Source organism: Chelonia mydas, chromosome 10 (assembly GCF_015237465.2).
Source record: "Chelonia mydas isolate rCheMyd1 chromosome 10, rCheMyd1.pri.v2, whole genome shotgun sequence".
Taxonomy (NCBI): Eukaryota; Metazoa; Chordata; order Testudines; family Cheloniidae; genus Chelonia; species Chelonia mydas.
The window spans coordinates 57,947,685-57,966,548 of record NC_051250.2 but is presented as its reverse complement, the minus strand read 5'-3'; the positions used below and the strand labels follow the sequence as shown (position 1 = coordinate 57,966,548).

Here is an 18,864-nt window from a genome sequence, read left to right as displayed (position 1 = left end):
GATTGCCAGCTAGTAGATACTGGCTTCCCCTTTATATTGAGGCCTCTGGGATGAGATATGAACTGCTTTGGTGTTTATCTTTCAACTTGTGGTCACTTCTCTCTTTCCAGGACATGAAAGTACGCTATTGAGACACAGCAGACTAAGAAAACATAGTAACTGTCATGTAAAGTATTTTGTTGCAGTTTTAAAAATCCTCCCAACAAATCTGCCAGAGTTCTCAATGGAAAAGACTCTGATGAGCAGAGAATGGCTTGAGTAAAACTCCTGGAAGCTAAAGATATTCTTTGTTTAACTGATTTGAAAAATACACATGCAATCTGTGCTGTGACAGATATAACAGATTTCAGAGTAGCAGCCGTGTTAGTCTGTATTCGCAAAAAGAAAAGGAGTACTTGTGGCACCTTAGAGACTAACAAATTTATTTGAGCATAAGCTTTCGTGAGCTACAGCTCACTTCATCGGATATAATGCATCCGATGAAGTGAGCTGTAGCTCACGAAAGCTTATGCTCACATAAATTTGTTAGTCTCTAAGGTGCCACAAGTACTCCTTTTCTTTTTGCGAATACAGACTTACTTGTGGCACCTTAGAGACTAACAAATTTATATGAACATAAGCTTTCGTGAGCTACAGCTCACTTCATCGGATATAATGCATCCGATGAAGTGAGCTGTAGCTCACGAAAGCTTATGCTCAAATAAATTTGTTAGTCTCTAAGGTGCCACAAGTACTCCTTTTCTTTTTGCAGATATAACAGAGTAGTCTTTCAGGCCAATTATGTCCTTCATCAATTTTCTGAGGATTTTAGCATGCAGTTTATAAGCTAGTTTTACATTGATAGAAAAGAAAACGGAGAAACCTACAGTCTGGGCTCCCACCTCAGCCCTGTAGTGAATGAGTGTGGCACCTTCATTGAAGGATCTTGAAGCATTTAACAAATATGAATTAAGCCTCATATCACCCCTACAATGCAGGTAAGCCTTATCCCAGTTTTACAGAATGGAGTAATGAGGGATACAGAATGGAATGGAGAATAGAATGAAAAGGTTGTGAGTGTGACTCATCCAAAGTTACAGCGAGGCTCGGGCTGATCCAGGAATAGAGTTAAGCTCCATCTAGGAGAGCACATTTCTTTTAATACAAGACTGTAAAGAAAAGCTGACCACAGCAAAGCAAGTAAGAAGCACATTGTCACATCGTTGCTTAAATGTGCATGTAGAGCAATAAATGAAAATGTTATTTCGGCGGTGACAGTAACAAAAATATGTAAGAACAAAAACATGGAGGAGGAGTAGAAAAGAGATGTGGAGAGCAGTACCCAGTCATCAACAAAAATCTAGGAGATTTATTATGCTCTGCGTGAACAGTAGCAAGGCCTGCGAGAGAAGCAGCAGAGCCAGTTGAGATGACACAGCTGAACCAAGCAGAAGATATTTTATATCATATACTGTAACTGAAATATCATAGTTGTATAGAAACTGATTATGCGTTTCCCAATATCTATTTGCTAGAACCAGCTAAAAAAGAGGTGTTTTAATTTGAGCATTTTCTAAACGTTTTTTTAGGAGCTGATGCAAATGAAGCAGAATCTGCAAGAAATATTCATGACAAAAGAACAACAAGAAGAAATATTGAGAAAAAGGGAGCGGGAACTAACTGCTTTAAAAGGAGCTTTAAAAGAAGAAGTATCTAACCATGACCTGGAGATAGATAAACTTAAAGAACAACATGACAAGGAACTTCAGAACCTAAGAGAGGCTCTAGAAGAAGCAACAAAGGTGAGCTTAATGGTGACAATACATCTTTGTGAGAAAAAATTAACCTATGCCAGGCTTTTTGGATTATATACTTTCAAATCCTGCTGTGACCTCAGCACAATAAATAGTTAAAGTTTTGAGCTAGATCCTCAGCTGGTGTATATCAGTGTAACTTCACTAATTTCTGTGGAGCTATGCTGATTTACAATAGATGAAATTTTGACCCAAAAGTCAAATAATTATTTACCACTTGCTTAATTTTTCTTCTCTGGAGACTGTGAAAGAGAGTGTATGACAGAAAGGTGTGGTAGACCCAATGGCATGACTGAAACACTGAGGGTTGCCTTTAGATTGTCAAGTGCCTCTTGCTCACCAAAGATGACAATACGGTGGCCTTTCTGGGACCAGGAGTAGGGTGACCAGATAGCAACTGTGAAAAAATGGGACAGGGAGTGGGGGGTAATAGGCACCTATATAAGAAAAAGTCCCAAAAAACGGGACTGTCTGTTTAAAAATGGGACATCTGGTCACCCTAACCAGTAGCCTTTCTGAGAAGTGTGAATCTGGTGCTGTTCTCCAGAGGATCCTTCCAGAAGCTTCTCAGAAGACAAAGCAACTGGGAGTCTTTGTACGCTTTTTCTAAGTGTTTTCATAAAATTAGAATTTTGTTCTTACAGCAGGAGGCTGGTGGTGTCTCAGATATCCCCTTCTTTCATTTTATGTCAAATGTGTCTGTTAAATATGGGAGTTCCAAAATGAAACATATCATTGACCTTTCCCAAAATGGTACTCCCAGTCCTGTGCATAGTAGCCTGATCATAGTAGACAGGAATCAGTTATGTTTAGGGAGTGGTGGGACTGCAAAATAGTTTTGCAGGCCCAATCAAAAATGCTCAGGTTAGCTCTGAACTACACACCTGATCCGCATACCTGTTGGTACTAGGTGACTTGTGGGTATCTTGATATTACTGGCCCAAAATATACTGAAAAATGAAAATAGGCTTTTGAAAGAAGGCTCTGTTTTATGTCTAATGTGAGGGAAAGAGACATTTATAGAAAATGCTGTGAAAGACACTGTATATTTGTTATTTCTGATACAAATACAATTTATTTGAATGGTTTAAAAACTGAGATTTTTAGATGTTTACACACATCAGTTTATTTGTAGAGCGCAGTACCTCTTGTTGAGTTTGTCTAGCTGCCCAAATTTGTCATTTTCCTTTATCTGCATGCTTATACTGAGATATTTGCTTCACAGTGAGCTGCTTCAAGTAAATTAGTCTTTTTTTAAAAGAGAGAGAGAGAGAGAACTGGAACACTTAAAATCATTTTTTTATTATACAATAATTGTTGTGACAGCTGAACCCCGATGAACCATCTTTCAAAGGTACTCCATAGTAATTTACTGTATTTCAGTTATGGTGCTGTAATTGCAAATGACAGGAAATGAATGAGTAGTCTGTTTGGTACAACAATAAAGCAGTCTGGGAAACAGCTCTATAACTGGGTTGCTGTGGCTAAGAGGTAGTTTATAAATAGCCATTCTTTACTTGCCTGGCATAGACTCTGATAGTGAGTTTAATCTGATGTACAAAAGTGAAACTTAATTCATTTTCATTGCTCTAAGGGCACCTCCTGCTCTGTCTTTTTACTTTCAGTGATTTTCTGTTCTTTAAATAAAACAGTTTATCATAATGGTTACAAGCATTTTTATTCCTCAAATGATTAGCAAGCAAAAACCAGACACCGCAAAGAACATTTGACTAAGACCAGTTGTAGTATATTTGACAGATCATCTATCAGGAGACTATAACTTGCCTTTCGAGGGGGATAGACTCTGCTGTAATGGGTCATTTCCATATCTTGACTACTATTATCTTATATATGACACAATTTATTAGTCTCAAAAATATGTGGTGGATACACAACCATATACTACGAAAAGCATAGTTTATATAAGAGAAGTTGTGTTGACCTGTTTAAGTGTTGTTTGCATTATTAGAGCATGGAAAGATTTACATTGTAGGACAGGATACAGGAAGTTTACATTAAAGGTTGCTGAAAAGAGTCATTCTATTGTATGCAATGAATCAAGCACATGTGTAAATACTGTAGGAATAGTTTACATATAGGAGGAAGGAATACTGGTATCTTGTACATTGGGCTACATAGGCGTCAGTGTGCATACAGGGTGGTTCGTTTTCATGTTGCATCCCTGGCCGCACATTCCCTGTACCAAATAATGTTGTTTATAATTTGTCCCAGCCCTAAAAGGAACTGTTTTCCCTGCAAACAGGAGGGGATCTTTACAGCAATCCTAGATCAATAGAAAGGTGTCCACTCTTGGAGATATCAAGTGGATTGGCAGGTACAGTACTGAGCTCTTACAGTATGCATGACCAGCACACCACTTGTATGTCTTTCATTCCAGGTTAGAAACATAGCCAGGGTAATCTGATGGGAGTTCAGAGGCAGATGTCTGTCCCATGTGCAGCTCTGTACATGTGCTTATTGATTTGATGGTTGGTTTTGGCACAGATCATTGGTAAACCATGGAGTGATGATATTTAAGTACTGAATTAAGGTTTCCTTTCATGGTTTTTATATTAAGATCTTCATTTTCTTTCCTGTAAAAACCTTCCTCCCAGACTTTTGTGACCCATCATTGCTTTAGTTTTCATTTTGGTGTCCCTGATTGACAGTCACACTTGCCACAGAGAACATAGTTTCACTTATTAATGAAATGCTTCCAGACTCTCAATAACATAATGAGCAGACACTGGTTTTCCATTTAATAATACTTCTGCACTTCTATAGTACTTCTCCATCCAAGGGTAAATAGCATTTTATACATACTGATTTAATGGCACCTCTCTAATGACAGTCAAGGATATAGAAGTAAGGAATAAGACTCCCTTTGCCAGCCACTGAAATTCAGTCCTCTCTGCTGTGGAATGCAGTGCACAACAACACTACACAGCCGTTTAGGGAAGAAGGTGGAGAATTTTGTCAATAGATAACAATATCAATTTGGAGATTAGGGAGGCAGCATGTAATTATCTGAGTTGGAACTTGGTCAGCACAAGACAACATTGCTACTCTTATGAAAAGTCCCATGGAAACTTTAATGACCATACGTTGGCAGGTCAAGTAAGTTTTAATGACACTTTTTCATAGACAGCATCTCCAGTGGGTTCCCCTTCCTTCTTATTTTTAATTGTTAAGAACCACCAGTGTGCTCAGTGCAGTAGACGGCATGGAAGAAGACAATAATCCCTGTTCCAAAGAGTTTACAGTCTTATACAGAAAGACTTTAAAACTTTTTTTAAACAGAGCCCCAGTCATGCCGCACCAATGTTTTTGCCCCATCAGGCAATGGGAGCTTAACCCAGAATTCCAATGTGCGGCGGAGACTGCGGGAACTGTGGGATAGCTACCCACAGTGCACCGCTCCGTAAGTCGATGGTAGCCACTGTAGTGAGGACGCACTCCACCGACTTATTGCGCTTAGTGTGGACATACACAACTGACTGTATAAAATCGATTTCTAAAAGTCGACTTCTATAATATCGACCTAATTTTGTAGTGTAGACATATCCTTGAAAAACTACTGTCCCTTAGAAGTGTCTCTAGTCTAAGTACTGAGCAGGCCAGTTCCTGCCTACCTTGTGAGATCACTGTCTCTATTTAAGTTGAATAATGTAATGCTTTGCTTAAAAAGCAACTCCAGAGGTGCAATCTTCAACCCCTGCAAGTCACATTTTACAAAGTACCGAATGCCATTTGATTCAGGCTGGAATTATGTTACTTAAGTAGCCAAAGAAAGGAAAAGAAATAATACATAGCTCTAGATCATACATTTTTATTGAACTAAGACAAAATAAAAGTAATGGCTCTGCACCTTTGGGTCTTTCACTTGTTTAGTATGAAATTTAAACAACCTAAAAATAAACCTTTCAAATTAGTATCAATTATAATTGATGCATCCGTGTTAACTTTGCCTTTGGAGAATGTTTTTCTAAAAATTCTGCACTAATTTATTTTCTGAGTCTTTAAAGCATAAAACATATGACTCTGTAATAGAATTTCATAATCTCCAAAGTGCATCACCATGAAACAAAGTTTTTGCACATCTAGAAATCTACTTAATGATCTTGGCAAGTCATTAGACAAATTCTACAAGGTACAGATTATAGGATCAGTCTTTCTGTAAACACCCTGTGAAAATACAGAGTGTAATTTATTATTTTTGAGGCTCTCTTAGCCTACTGTATGTTTTGTTGCAGGCATATTATCTGAAAGTAAGTCCAATGCTTGTGTCTTCATATGTCTGTCTGACAGTGCCATCAGTGAGGCCCTTAAATCTTTATCAGTAGGGTAGCAGTGTGTGCTTACTTATTTTAATGTGGCTCTCAACTAATGGTTATGGCTCATCCTAGTTAAGTTTGGTAAGATGGGGATGGAGAGGAAACTTATTCAACCAGCTACAGTACAAGCTTAGAACATTAGTTAATATTTTACTATATTCTTTGCAACTACTTATGACCTTGACAAAACTGTTGGCATAAGCCAATTTGAGAATGTCATGATACATAGCTAAGAAGATAATATGATACTGAAATAACTATTTCTTGAGAGGTTAATTCTTGCTATTGTAACAATGTTAAATGCTCAGTATTAAGTCCTGTTTACATTACAAAATAAAATTGTTTGTTTAGTATGTTCTGTGTAACAAAGGTGTTACAAACACAGGCACCTGAATATTGGGCTGTAATCTTTTGTTCCTTTTCCCAGATGAAAATCCAAGTAGTTTTGAAAATGATATTGGCTATATAACACAAAACAGTGAAAATGTTCCTGGCTAGAAAAAATATTCAACTGCCTGACAGGTGATTTGATTTTATTTAAAACATTTGTTCTTCAGTTGTCCTATTTTGAGGTAGTCACTTATTAGAAAACAATTGATAAAGAGATTATAGTTGGTAATGGAGGGGAAAATACTGTATGATCTTGTATTTATATATATATGTGCTTACCTCCTGTAATGTAGTGAGTATTCAGGGTAGTTGCAGCACATACCACTCTGGGGTCAGAGATAAACATACCTTTAAAGCTCTAGTTAATGAGTGACTAAGAACCAGTAACCTCCAAAAGCACAGTAATATGTTAAAACAGCCAAGTTTCTTTTTGAAAAGAGGTGCATCGTAAATAAAAACAATAACAGTTAGAACTGTAATAGACTTGTCATGTGGTTATAACTGCCTGCTATTACTACTTCTCTTCAGTTTGGTACTCTTAATATTTCATTTTGCTTTCACCCAATATTTCTGTTCCCCTTTACCGCATATGTCACTTATCCAATAAAATTTTGCACTTGTTGGCGCTTTTCATCCCAAGATCTAACAGCACTTTATAAAGTTACATGCAAGTTAAAATGATTTGCACAAAGTGAAAAAGCAAGAGAATTGGTAATAAAAATAGTCACATTATTCCCAGTCATGAGCTTTAATGACTAGATGACATTGCCTCAATAATTAATCCTACTTTAGGGGGCCTTGTTTTCACTGTAAATATACAGTGTTATAACACGAGTGTTGCCCCTAACTTGAGTCCCATCCACACTCATACCTTTAACTTGAGTGTGGCTGTGCTTTTAACTCAAGTTAGCCGGCCCTTCAAGGAGTATAGGCTACATCTCGTGTTAGCACAACTTGTCAGTTGCTAATACTTTCACTCTTTGCTGCTAATCCAATCACTTTGCAGTTCACGTGTTTGTTCACCGTGTGGCAACTCTCACTGAAGGTAGGCTAACTTGAGAGGAGTTAACTTTGCAGAACGATTTTCTGTCGGAAAATGCAGTTTCAGCAAAATCCAAAATTTCCTATGGGAAAATTTTTCTTTTTTCCATCAGGAAAATTGCAATGAAATTTCATTTCAGGTGGTCTCACCCCAGATTGGAATATTTTGAACCCACCCAATACCACAAAACGTTAAACTTCATTTTCCTATCACATTGTCTATGGGAGTTGTAGTTCTGGCCTCCGTTCTCTTCTATTGGCCCGACACCTTGGAGGACTACCTCTCCTATTAGGTAATGTGCTAATTAAATCTGACTGAGTTGTGTGATGCATTATGGGAGATATGGCCCAGCCAGGGAGCCAGGCCCATAGGAGAGAATAAGGGCATCAGACTCTCGAACTACAACTTCCATAAGGCAATGTGCCACAATGGGAAAATGCAGCTTAATGTGGAAGTGAGTGTTTTGAAGTGTTTTGAGTCATTTCAGCAAACTTAAATGAAACATATCAGTTCTGGGAAGGTCAAAATGTTGTGTGTATGCATTAGGATAGTCTTTAATTACATTGTCACATACATTTTTATTCTACTTGACCCCTGCCTTATTCAATGCATGGATGGTACTCAGTGAACAGCTGTTCCATATTTTTGTTTTCTTCTCATTGTTCATCATGTGGTCCCAGGCTTTCTTTACTGCACGCAGTTCAAACCATGCTCTGAAGACAGAATTATTCATTTCCTCATGGGCTTTTTTATGGTGCTTATCAGTACAATATCTGAATGTTTTTCAAATATGAATTAATTTATCTTCACAACACCCCTGGGAGGTGAGGGGGTGGTAGATGGGGAACTGAGGCACAGAGAGTAAGGTCAAGAGTATGCACTAATTTTGGGTGCCCAATTTGAGACATGTAGGACCTGATTTTTCAGAGCACAGCTGCCAGTGAGCCTGCTGCCCACCCCAGTGGGCAGGGCTGAGAGTGGTACAGCCACGCCGGAGGAGCTGCCTGGTCTGGGTTCCCAGTAGAGCCCTGCAGCTCCACAGACATAAATTTTATATCCACACAGGGCTCTGCTTCTAGAAAAGTCTCAGTCCTGTGCCAAGTGAAGTCAGTGGTAAAACTACCGACACCTTCTAGGGAAGCACTATCAAGCCCTGTATTTGTAACCTGGGTCATCCATTGCAACCTGCTTGCCTAGGTCCAGGGACTAATATAATTCTATTTATTATGCAGGATAAAAGAAAAATAAACTATATGTTCTTAACTGTAACCTTTACTCAGGGCTTGTCTACATGCAGAGTTGCACCAATTTACCTCTTAATTAAACAGGTGCAAATGGCTGGGTGGACACTCTTATTTCAATTTAACCCACCAAAATAAGCCTTAAACTGAAATAAGCACCCACACAGCCTTTTGTGCTGGTTTAATTAAACCAATTTACATATGCTGGTGCAAATTTATGTGTAGAAAAGGCCACAGTATTTTATACTATATGTTTTCAGGGTAGAAGTGGGAGAGGGAATATTTATCTGTCCCTGAACATGTGCTGTGTGTCCAGAGGGAGCACAGCAGAAACTTACCACAGTGTATGTTCCTGCCCTTTAAATGTCCCTCATTTTCTGCAGGAAGTCAGTCTTTAATTTATTTTTTTTAAATGCGGATTTCATGTTCATTTGAATGAACCTTGTAGGCAGGAATTTTCCCACAGGAGAATAGGACTTTTAAAGGGCAATGCTGTCATTAGTGAGTTCTACTTATTGTGGAGCTGAGGCGCTTAAATGTAGCCTTAGGTATAGTTGTTGTTTTTCAGTACATGCTGAATTCAAAGGAATTTTAGAACTGGGCTGTTTTTAGTTGAGATACATACTATTGCAGTTCCATTCTAATTACCATGGACAGTAATTTGCAATAAATATTTGTGTCTTTAAAGCATCACATTCAAAATTCATATTAAAAACAATGAACTAGGCTCACATCTGATCTTCACTTTATTTTGGCAGGGATATTTTCATTCCTCTTTATGTGTAGTGTCGAGCCAGCCATTTAAAATCTGTAATTGCCCACAAAGCTGATTGGCTAATCCTCTAAACCATCTGTGGAAGGTTTGCAATTTGACCTGATATTTCTCCAGAATTAAAATGCATGGGAACTTTGTAAAGATTCCAATGTTTTTGGTCTCTGCAAACAGATTATTTTCTTTGGGTGTGACCTTTTCTTGTTGTCCTGAACTGATTTTTCACACTTGGCCTTTCCTTTTCAAGTCTGATCATTTGTTCTGTGTATGATGGCTTGAATCCACTTACACTAAACTACTGCCTTGTTTTGGAGGTTATATAAAATCATTCCAAACAACATACACAGTGTTTCATGTTTAAAATAGATCCGTTTATATTTTTTTTCCTTTTTGAGCTGCATATGTTAATACAATTGCCATGTTCTTTTAATAACAACATGCTTGTCAATGATTAGATTGAGTGTACCTCATTAGTGCTTCTGCAGTCATCTTATTATGTACTATTAGTACTGTGGAGTCAGAAAGCTAGATTCAGTCCTGGTGTTAGTGGACGGTTGCACTGGATCTGAATTTAGCTCTAAGGATTTAGAATAGTGTGTGTGTGTGAGAGAGTGAGAGTGTGTGCGTGTGCAGGGTGTGCAGCTGAGCTTATGTAACAGCATTGCTACTGAGTTTGTGAGCTGCTAGTGTAGCTGGGGAAAGAAGCTGCTTGCTTTAATCCTCTTTCCACGTGGCAGAATGACAACATCATGAAAGCAGAGGCTATTGTTTCCCCTGTGGAATTAGAGCATCATTTTCGACAATATTATTGTGCTTGGAAATATCCTCCTGATGCAGGTCTGTAAGAGTGTCCACATGGGTGATGTTGAGTAAGGTGGCTAGGAAGACAAGGTTGCAGATAATACATGGCTCTCACTTCAGACCTCACTTATTAGTTTCACATTCAAATGGGGATGCAATTCACAAGCATAATTTTTTAATATTTATATGAGTGGGGTTTACAAAACCGCTTTGCAGATTCAACACATTTGGAATAATTGTAGTAAAAGCTGCAAAAATTGTATTTGTCCCCAGATCTGTGGAACACTAATGCAGTATCTCATGCTCAATGTACTCTGTAGATCTAGTTGGGTTCAGGGAATTTCACAGAATAAAATGTCCATGGAAAATTTTAACTTTTAAGTGAAAAAATGAAAAGTGAAAAATTTTGGCTGAATACCAAAAATATCAAATTGAAAATGTCACTCTGATGTCTCATGGGAGTTGTCATTTGGGTGCCTCATGTCTACATTCTCTTCTATGAGCCAGGCTACCTGGTTGAATTACATCGCCCATGATGCACCACCATTTCCCCATTTGCAGAACCAGGCATCATCTTAGTTCCTAGTTATGGTGCATCATGGGAGATGCAGTCCAGCTGGGGAATCCACCTCATAGAGACTAGAGAAACAAGGCCCGCAAACTACAACTCCTATTATGCACCATGACAGTATGCTCAAACCTAAAATTGTATGTTTTGGGATTAGTTTTTCGATGAAGAGTTGAAATTTTCAATGGAAGCAGGTCCTATTTGTGGAAATTTTTGTTTAAATGAAAACCCAATTTTCCTTGGAAAATAAGTTTGGATGGAAATTTTTCAGCCAGCCCTAATACTCTGGTGTATTTTTATTTATTTTTTAATAAGTTTATGTTGTATTGTAGGTGCAAGATGTGATCCTTTGTCAATTTTCAGTGACTCAGGCTCTGTGTTCCTTTTCCTATTTTGGATGATCACACTAAAAAGGGGTGAGCATTTAAAGGATCTGAACTAAATTTTGAAGACCCATTAGGTTTAATGGTGGCAGTCACCACTTGTTGCTGCTATATTACTTCTGTCTGACGAGCAAACAGAACTGCAGTTCCCTCACATGGGATCTCTCAGATTGATGGTGCAAATAGGACATTCTCACCATATTGTGGTTGTTGAATAATTCCTGTTAAGATGACTCAAGGAAACTGAGTAAATTGTATTTACACAAACAGCAAATACAAAACAGAAAACAGAAAATGTATGAAAAGCCGCTAACTTTAAAAAGGGAACAGTGCAAGTCAATAAAACCACTAAAAGAAAAGGAGGACTTGTGGCACCTTAGAGACTAACAAATATATTTGAGCATAAGCTTTCGTGAGCTACAGCTCACTTCATCGGATCCATTCAGTGGAAAATACAGTGGGGAGATTTATATACACAGAGAACATGAAACAATGGGCGTTACCATACACACTGTAACGAGAGTGATCAGGTAAGGTTAGCTATTACCAGCAGGAAGGGGAGGGGACCTTTTGTAGTGATAATCAAGGTGGGCCATTTCCAGCAGTTGACAAGAAAGTCTGAGGAGCAGTGGGGGGCGGGAGAATAAACATGGGGAAATAGTTTTATTTTGTGTAATGACCCATCCACTCCCAGTCTTTATTCAAGCCTAAGTTAATTATATCCAGTTTGCAAATTAATTCCAATTCAGCAGTCTCTCATTGGAGTCTGTTTTTGAAGTTTTTTTATTGAAGAATTGCAACTTTTAGGTCTGTAATCAAGTGAGCAAAGAGATTGAAGTGTTCTCTGACTGGTTTTTGACTGTTATAATTCTTCACGTCTGATTTGTGTCCATTTATTCTTCTACATAGAGACTGTCTAGTTTGGCCAATGTACATGGCAGAGGGGCATTGCTGGCACATGATGGCATATATCACATTGGTAGATGTGCAGGTGAACGAGCCTCTGATAGTGTGGCTGATGTGATTAGGCCCTATGATGGTGTCCCCTGAATAGATATGTGGAAACAGTTGGCAACGGGCTTTGTTGCAAGGATAAGTTCCTGGGTTAGTGGTTCTGTTGTGTGGTGTGTGGTTGCTGGTGAGTATTTACTTCCAGCTGGGGGGCTGTCTGTAGGCAAGGACTGGCCTGTCTCCCAAGATCTGTGAGAGTGATGGGTCGTCCTTCAGGATAGGTTGTAGATCCTTGATGATGCGTTGGAGAGGTTTTAGTTGGGGGCTGAAGGTGATGGCTAGTGGCGTTCTGTTATTTTCTTTGTTGGGCCTGTCCTGTAGTAGGTAAGTTCTGGGTCCTCTTCTGGCTCTGTCAATCTGTTTCTTCACTTCTGCAGGTTGGTACTGTAGTTGTAAGAATGCTTGATAGAGATCTTGTAGGTGTTTGTCTCTGTCTGAGGGGTTAGAGCAAATGCGGTTGACCTAAAAGTGACAGGTTTCAGAGTAACAGCCGTGTTAGTCTGTATTCGCAAAAAGAAAAGGAGTACTTGTGGCACCTTAGAGACTAACCAATTTATTTGAGCATAAGCTTTCGTGAGCTACAGCTCACTTCATCGGATGCGTACTGTGGAAAGTGTAGAAGATCTTTTTATACACACAAAGCATGAAAAAATTCCTCCCCCCACCCCACTCTCCTGTTGGGAATAGCTTATCTAAAGTGATCACTCTCCTTACAATGTGTATGATAATCAAGGTGGGCCATTTCCAGCACAAATCCAGGGTTTAACAAGAACGTCTGGGGGGGGGTAGGAAAAAACAAGGGGAAATAGGTTACCTTGCATAATGACTTAGCCACTCCCAGTCTCTATTCAAGCCTAAGTTAATTGTATCCAATTTGCAAATGAATTTCAATTCAGCAGTCTCTCGCTGGAATCTGGATTTGAAGTTTTTTTGTTGTAATATCGCAACTTTCATGTCTATAATCGCGTGACCAGAGAGATTGAAGTGTTCTCCAACTGGTTTATGAATGTTATAATTCTTGACATCTGATTTGTGTCCATTTATTCTTTTACATAGAGACTGTCCAGTTTGACCAATGTACATTGCAGAGGGGCATTGCTGGCACATGATGGCATATATCACGTTGGTGGATGTGCAGGTGAACAAGCCTCTGATAGTGTGGCAGATGTGATTAGGCCTTGTGATGGTGTCCCCTGAATAGATATGTGGAAACAGTTGGCAACGGGCTTTGTTGCAAGGATAGGTTAGTGGTTAGTGGTTCTGTTAGTGTGGTATGTGGTTGGTGGTGAGTATTTGCTTCAGGTTGAGGGGCTGTCTGAAGGCAAGGACTGGCCTGTCTCCCAAGATTTGTGAGAGTGTTGGGTCATCCTTCAGGATAGGTTGTAGATCCTTAATGCGTTGGAGGGGTTTTAGTTGGGGGCTGAAGGTGACGGCTAGTGGCGTTCTGTTATTTTCTTTGTTAGGCCTGTCCTGTAGTAGGTGACTTCTGGGAACTCTTCTGGCTCTATCAATCTGTTTCTTCACTTCCGCAGGTGAGTATTGTAGTTGTAAGAATGCTTGATAGAGATCTTGTAGGTGTTTGTCTCTGTCTGAGGGGTTGGAGCAAATGCGGTTGTATCGCAGAGCTTGGCTGTAGACATTTCCCATTTTCCTACCCCCCCCCCCTTCTCCTCAGACGTTCTTGTTAAACCCCAGATTTGTGCTGGAAATGGCCCACCTGGATTATCATACACATTGTAAGGAGAGTGGTCACTTTAGATAAGCTATTACCAACAGGAGAGTGGGTTTGTGTGTGGGGGGGGGGAGGAACGGGGGGGTTGGGGAGACAAAACCTGGATTTGTGCTGGAAATGGCCCAACTTGATTATCATACACATTGTAAGGAGAGTGATCACTTTAGATAAGCTATTCCCAGCAGGAGAGCGGGGTGGAGGGAGGTATTTTTTCATGCTTTGTGTGTATAAAAAGATCTTCTACACTTTCCACAGTATGCATCCGATGAAGTGAGCTGTAGCTCACGAAAGCTTATGCTCAAATAAATTGGTTAGTCTCTAAGGTGCCACAAGTACTCCTTTTCTTTTTAACCTAAAAGTGGCAATTCTTCAACAAAAAAACTTCAAAAACAGACTCCAATGAGAGACTGCTGAATTGGAATTAATTTGCAAACTGGATACAATTAACTTAGGCTTGAATAAAGACTGGGAGTGGATGGGTCATTACACAAAGTAAAACTATTCCCCTTTCCCCCCGCCCACCCACTGTTCCTCAGACGTTCTTGTCAACTGCTGGAAATGGCCCACCTTGATTATCGCTACAAAAGGTTCCCACTACCCCCGCCCTCCTGCTGGTAATAGCTCACCTTACCTGATCACTCTTGTTACAGTGTGTATGGTAACACCCATTGTTTCATGTTCTCTGTGTATATAAATCTCCCCACTATATTTTCCACTGCATGCATCCGATGAAGTGAGCTGTAGCTCACGAAAGCTTATGCACAAATAAATTTGTTAGTCTCTAAGGTGCCACAAGTCCTCCTTTTCTTTTTGCGGATACAGACTTAACACCGGTGCAGTTTGAGAGAGCCATAGATTTCAGTAAAGAAAACAAGTAAGTTTAGAATCCCTTGTTACCTAATATTTTTTAATTAATGGGCCGCTCCAATTACTACCTTTTTTCTTTTTGTTAATTACCTATCACTGGGGTATTTGGATAATCCCAACTCAGGAAAAAGATACAAATTCCCCAGTGTAATTTAAAAAAAAAAAAAAAAAAAAAGCCCAGAGTAAAGGCAGCGTCTGATACAATCTTTGTTAATTCTGACTTTTTAATAGTGGACTTGTATTTACTGCCATATTTATTAATGCCTCCAAACATTTGGTCCTCTCCCACCATCCTCTGTATCTATATTTGGCAATTAAATGATATTTGGCAAAAGAGAGAAAGCAATCAGCACCATCTTAATCTAACCCTTTATTTCTCTGTATTCCTTTTCTTAGGGGATGTGTGAACCAGTGTAGCTTACACTGATGTAGTTAGTTGGTTATGTAAGGCGTTTGCATGGATACGGCAACATCAGTGTAGTTAGTCATGTAAATTTCCCTACTCTAGAGAAGCCCCTTACATTTTGTTACTTTAGTCTTTTCTCCTTAGCATCTTTTTCCCAGATACACTCACTGCCCTCCCTTCCTTTATCTACCCTCTCCCCCAGCAGGATATGATTCTTTAACAAATACCTACAGCCTGATTTGCTTATGGGGCCTGTAGACTCTTAGAAACATGAGACTTCCTAATATAGTTTTTCAGGGCAGGAAAGATGTTTAGTTAGTAGGTATTAAGTGAGAAGAAGATGCAAGTGAATAGGGAAGGTTTGCAAGGGTAAAACGGAAGTAGGTATTAAGAGGCACAATTAGGGATGGGACAGAAGGCAAACAGAAAGGAAGATGTATGGGTGAAACTAGGAAGGGAGAGGAACAGAATTATATGTAGGGAGCAGATGTGAGACCAGGCAAATCACCGCCTTGTACTTTAAGAAGGGGCGGGGTTGTCTGGCTGGCCAGGAGAAGAGGGCAATGCTTTCTGGCTTGGGGAAGGAGAGGAGATGTAAAACCGCTGGAAAAGCAGTCAGCGTGGTGGATGACTCACCACTCGGAATGAGGGGTTTAAAAAGGTCAGCCTGGGCCTGGACCCTCCCCTCATCACTCAAAACAGGCTGAGCAGCATCCACTCTCCCTCCCTAATTAGGTCACAAATATGCTGGGTGATTAGCTATATCTGCTGTGGGCGTTATGCTTGCTGCCTCGTTAAGAGGGGCTGGGAAGGAATTTTTCCCTTACCACCATATTGGCCAGGTGCAGTGGGGGGGTTTTTGCTTCCCTCGCAGCAGGTTCAGGTGGGCTCTGTTCATGCATAGCATGATGGACGGGAGGCCATATGTCACAACTCTTTATTTAAGTGTATAGCAGATGTTCAGTGCAGGTACTCCATAAATTAAGGCACAAAAGAATTGATAAATGGCTTGGAAAAGGAATTAAGGAGAGGTGCTTAGTAATTGAGCAAGCTAGGGGCAGTTGGGGACTCCTCTGATTGGTACAGCAGGGAGCCAACCCCCTGTCATTATAGTCCATCTTAACCCCTCCTACGAGTGGGGGTGATCAGTAAGGTCCCGGCAAGGGAATTGCTGGAGGGACCTGGATGAAAAGGTGGGGAGCGGGTGGAAGCTCTCCCCCCTCCACCCCGGAATTGGCTGGAATTGAAGGTTCCTGGCAGTGGATCTACTGGAGGGACATGAACAGAAAGGTGTGGGGGGCGGGGCTGAAAAAAGCACTCCCGCGCGCCCCCCCCCAATGAATTATGGGGGTTTTCACCTGCACTGCACATTTTACCTTCCGAGTTAGTCCCAGACAACTTATAATAAAGTTGCAGCCTGATTAAACCCACATCTAATGTATCGTGTCGTTCTTTCAGCATAGCCAAACAAATGGCCATGGGAAGAAAAAGCAGCAAATAGAAATGCAAGCAAACAAACGAAATAACAATACAGAAAACTAAAAAGCGCGCAATGTTAGCGTCTTTAATTTAAATAAAAATAATTCCAGCAGTAAATAGCTCTTTGCTTTTACTAAAGCACTTGCTAGCTGATTTGAAGGTACTCTGGATTTACCGTGCTGTAACAGAGAGCAGAATTTGACCCCGTAAATTGTTGCTGCCTGCGTGTGTGTCTGTGCATGCCGTCCCAGACATAGATTTTTATCTCCCGGTACGATAACCTGCTTATTCTGCAGCCAGCATTAAGTCTGTTTTGTAAATTTATCAGCAAGGTCAATGATAAATGAGAGATGTAGCTGACCCTCTCGACCCACTCCCCCTCTGACCAGATCAGTCTGCACTACTCTGGGGAAATTATCTAAGTCTTCTCTGAACGGAGATATCACCGTGAGAGGGCTGCATCCAGTGTTGGTACCATTTAGGTTCATATAGTATTAGAAGATACAGGAGTGTAGCAGTAATGCACTTTGTGGTATGAAACATATTTTAAGTAGCAATACTGTCAGGGAATGGATTTGCTACACTGAATAAAGGGACAGACACAGGTCTATACACCTACATTCATTTACACACATGTATCCGTCTGTTAAAGTACATATTTTAGAAAAGCAAGTTTAGTGCAGGGAGGTAGGGAAAGACTAACTAAAGGGCTGGTATTTTTGTCTGATACTTTGATAAGTAGTAGTTTTTTAGGGCTGTCGATTAATCACAGTTAACTCATGTGATTAACTCAAAAATTAATCGTGATTTAAAAAAATTAATCACGATTAATCGCAGTTTTAATCGCACTGTTAAACAATAGAATACCAACTGAAATTTGTTTAATATTTTGGATGTTTTTCAACTTTTTTATATATATTGTATTCTGTGTTGTAATTGAAATAAAAGTATATATTATTTTTTTATTACAAATATTTGCACTGTAAAAAAGATAAAAGAAATAGTAATGAGGACTCCGGTGGCACCTTAAAGACTAACAGATGCATCTGAAGAAGTGTTTTTTTTTACCCACGAAAGCTTATGCCCAAATAAATCTGTTAGTCTTTAAGGTGTTGCCAGACTCCTCGTTGTTTTTGTGGATACAGACTAACACAGCTATCCCTCTGATAAAAGAAATAGCATTTTTCAATTCACCTCATACAAGTACTGTAGTGTAATCTCTTGTCGTGAAAGTGCTACTTACAAACATAGATTTTTGTTGTTGTTACATAACTGCACTCAAAAACAAAACAATGTAAAACTTCAGAGCCTGCAAGTAAACTCAGTCCTCCTTTCTTGTTTAGCCAATTGCTAAGACAAACAAGTTTGTTTACATTTACAGGAGATAATGCTGCCTCTTCTTATTTACGTCACTAGAAAGTGAGAACAGGCATTTGCATGGCACTTTTGTAGCTGGCATTACAAGATATTTATGTGCCGTATATGCTAAACATTCGTATGCCCCCTCATGCTTCGGCCACCATTCCAGAGGACATGCTTCCATGCTGACGATGCTTGTTTTAAAAAAAATAACGCGTTAATGAAATTTGTGACTGAATTCCTTGGGGGAGAATTGTATGTCTCCTGTTCTGTTTTACCCATGTTCTACCATATATTTCATGTTATAGCAGTCTCAGATGATGACCCAGCACATGTTGTTCATTTTAAGAACACTTTCACTGCAGATTTCACAAAACGCAGAGAAGGTACCAATATGAGATTTCTAAAGATAGCTACAGCATTCGACCCAAGCTTTAAGAATCTAAAGTGCCTTCCAAAATCTGAGAGGGATGAGGTCTTAAAAGAGCAACACCCTGATGCGGAGACTACAGAACCCGAACCACCAAAAAAGAAAATCAACCTTTTGCTGGTGGCATCTGACTCAGATGATGAAAATGAACACGCGTCGGTCCGCATGTTTTGGATTGTTATTGAACAGAACCTGTCATCAACATGGAGGCATGTCCCCTGGAATGGTGGTTGAAACATTCATGGACATATGAACA

At 39.7% G+C, this 18,864-nt stretch overlaps 1 protein-coding gene across 6 annotated transcripts in view; it reads left to right on the top strand.

Annotated features, from left to right (window-relative positions):
* The window catches only part of CGNL1 (cingulin like 1), a 108,580-nt gene that overhangs the window by 47,332 nt on the left and 42,384 nt on the right, over positions 1–18,864 (top strand). For all 6 annotated transcript variants that reach the window (XM_043524140.1, XM_043524141.1, XM_037911313.2 and 3 more), the window contains exon 8: positions 1,569–1,781. In XM_043524140.1, coding sequence (XP_043380075.1) covers positions 1,569–1,781 — 213 coding nt within the window. The remainder of the gene's footprint in view (positions 1–1,568; positions 1,782–18,864) is intronic.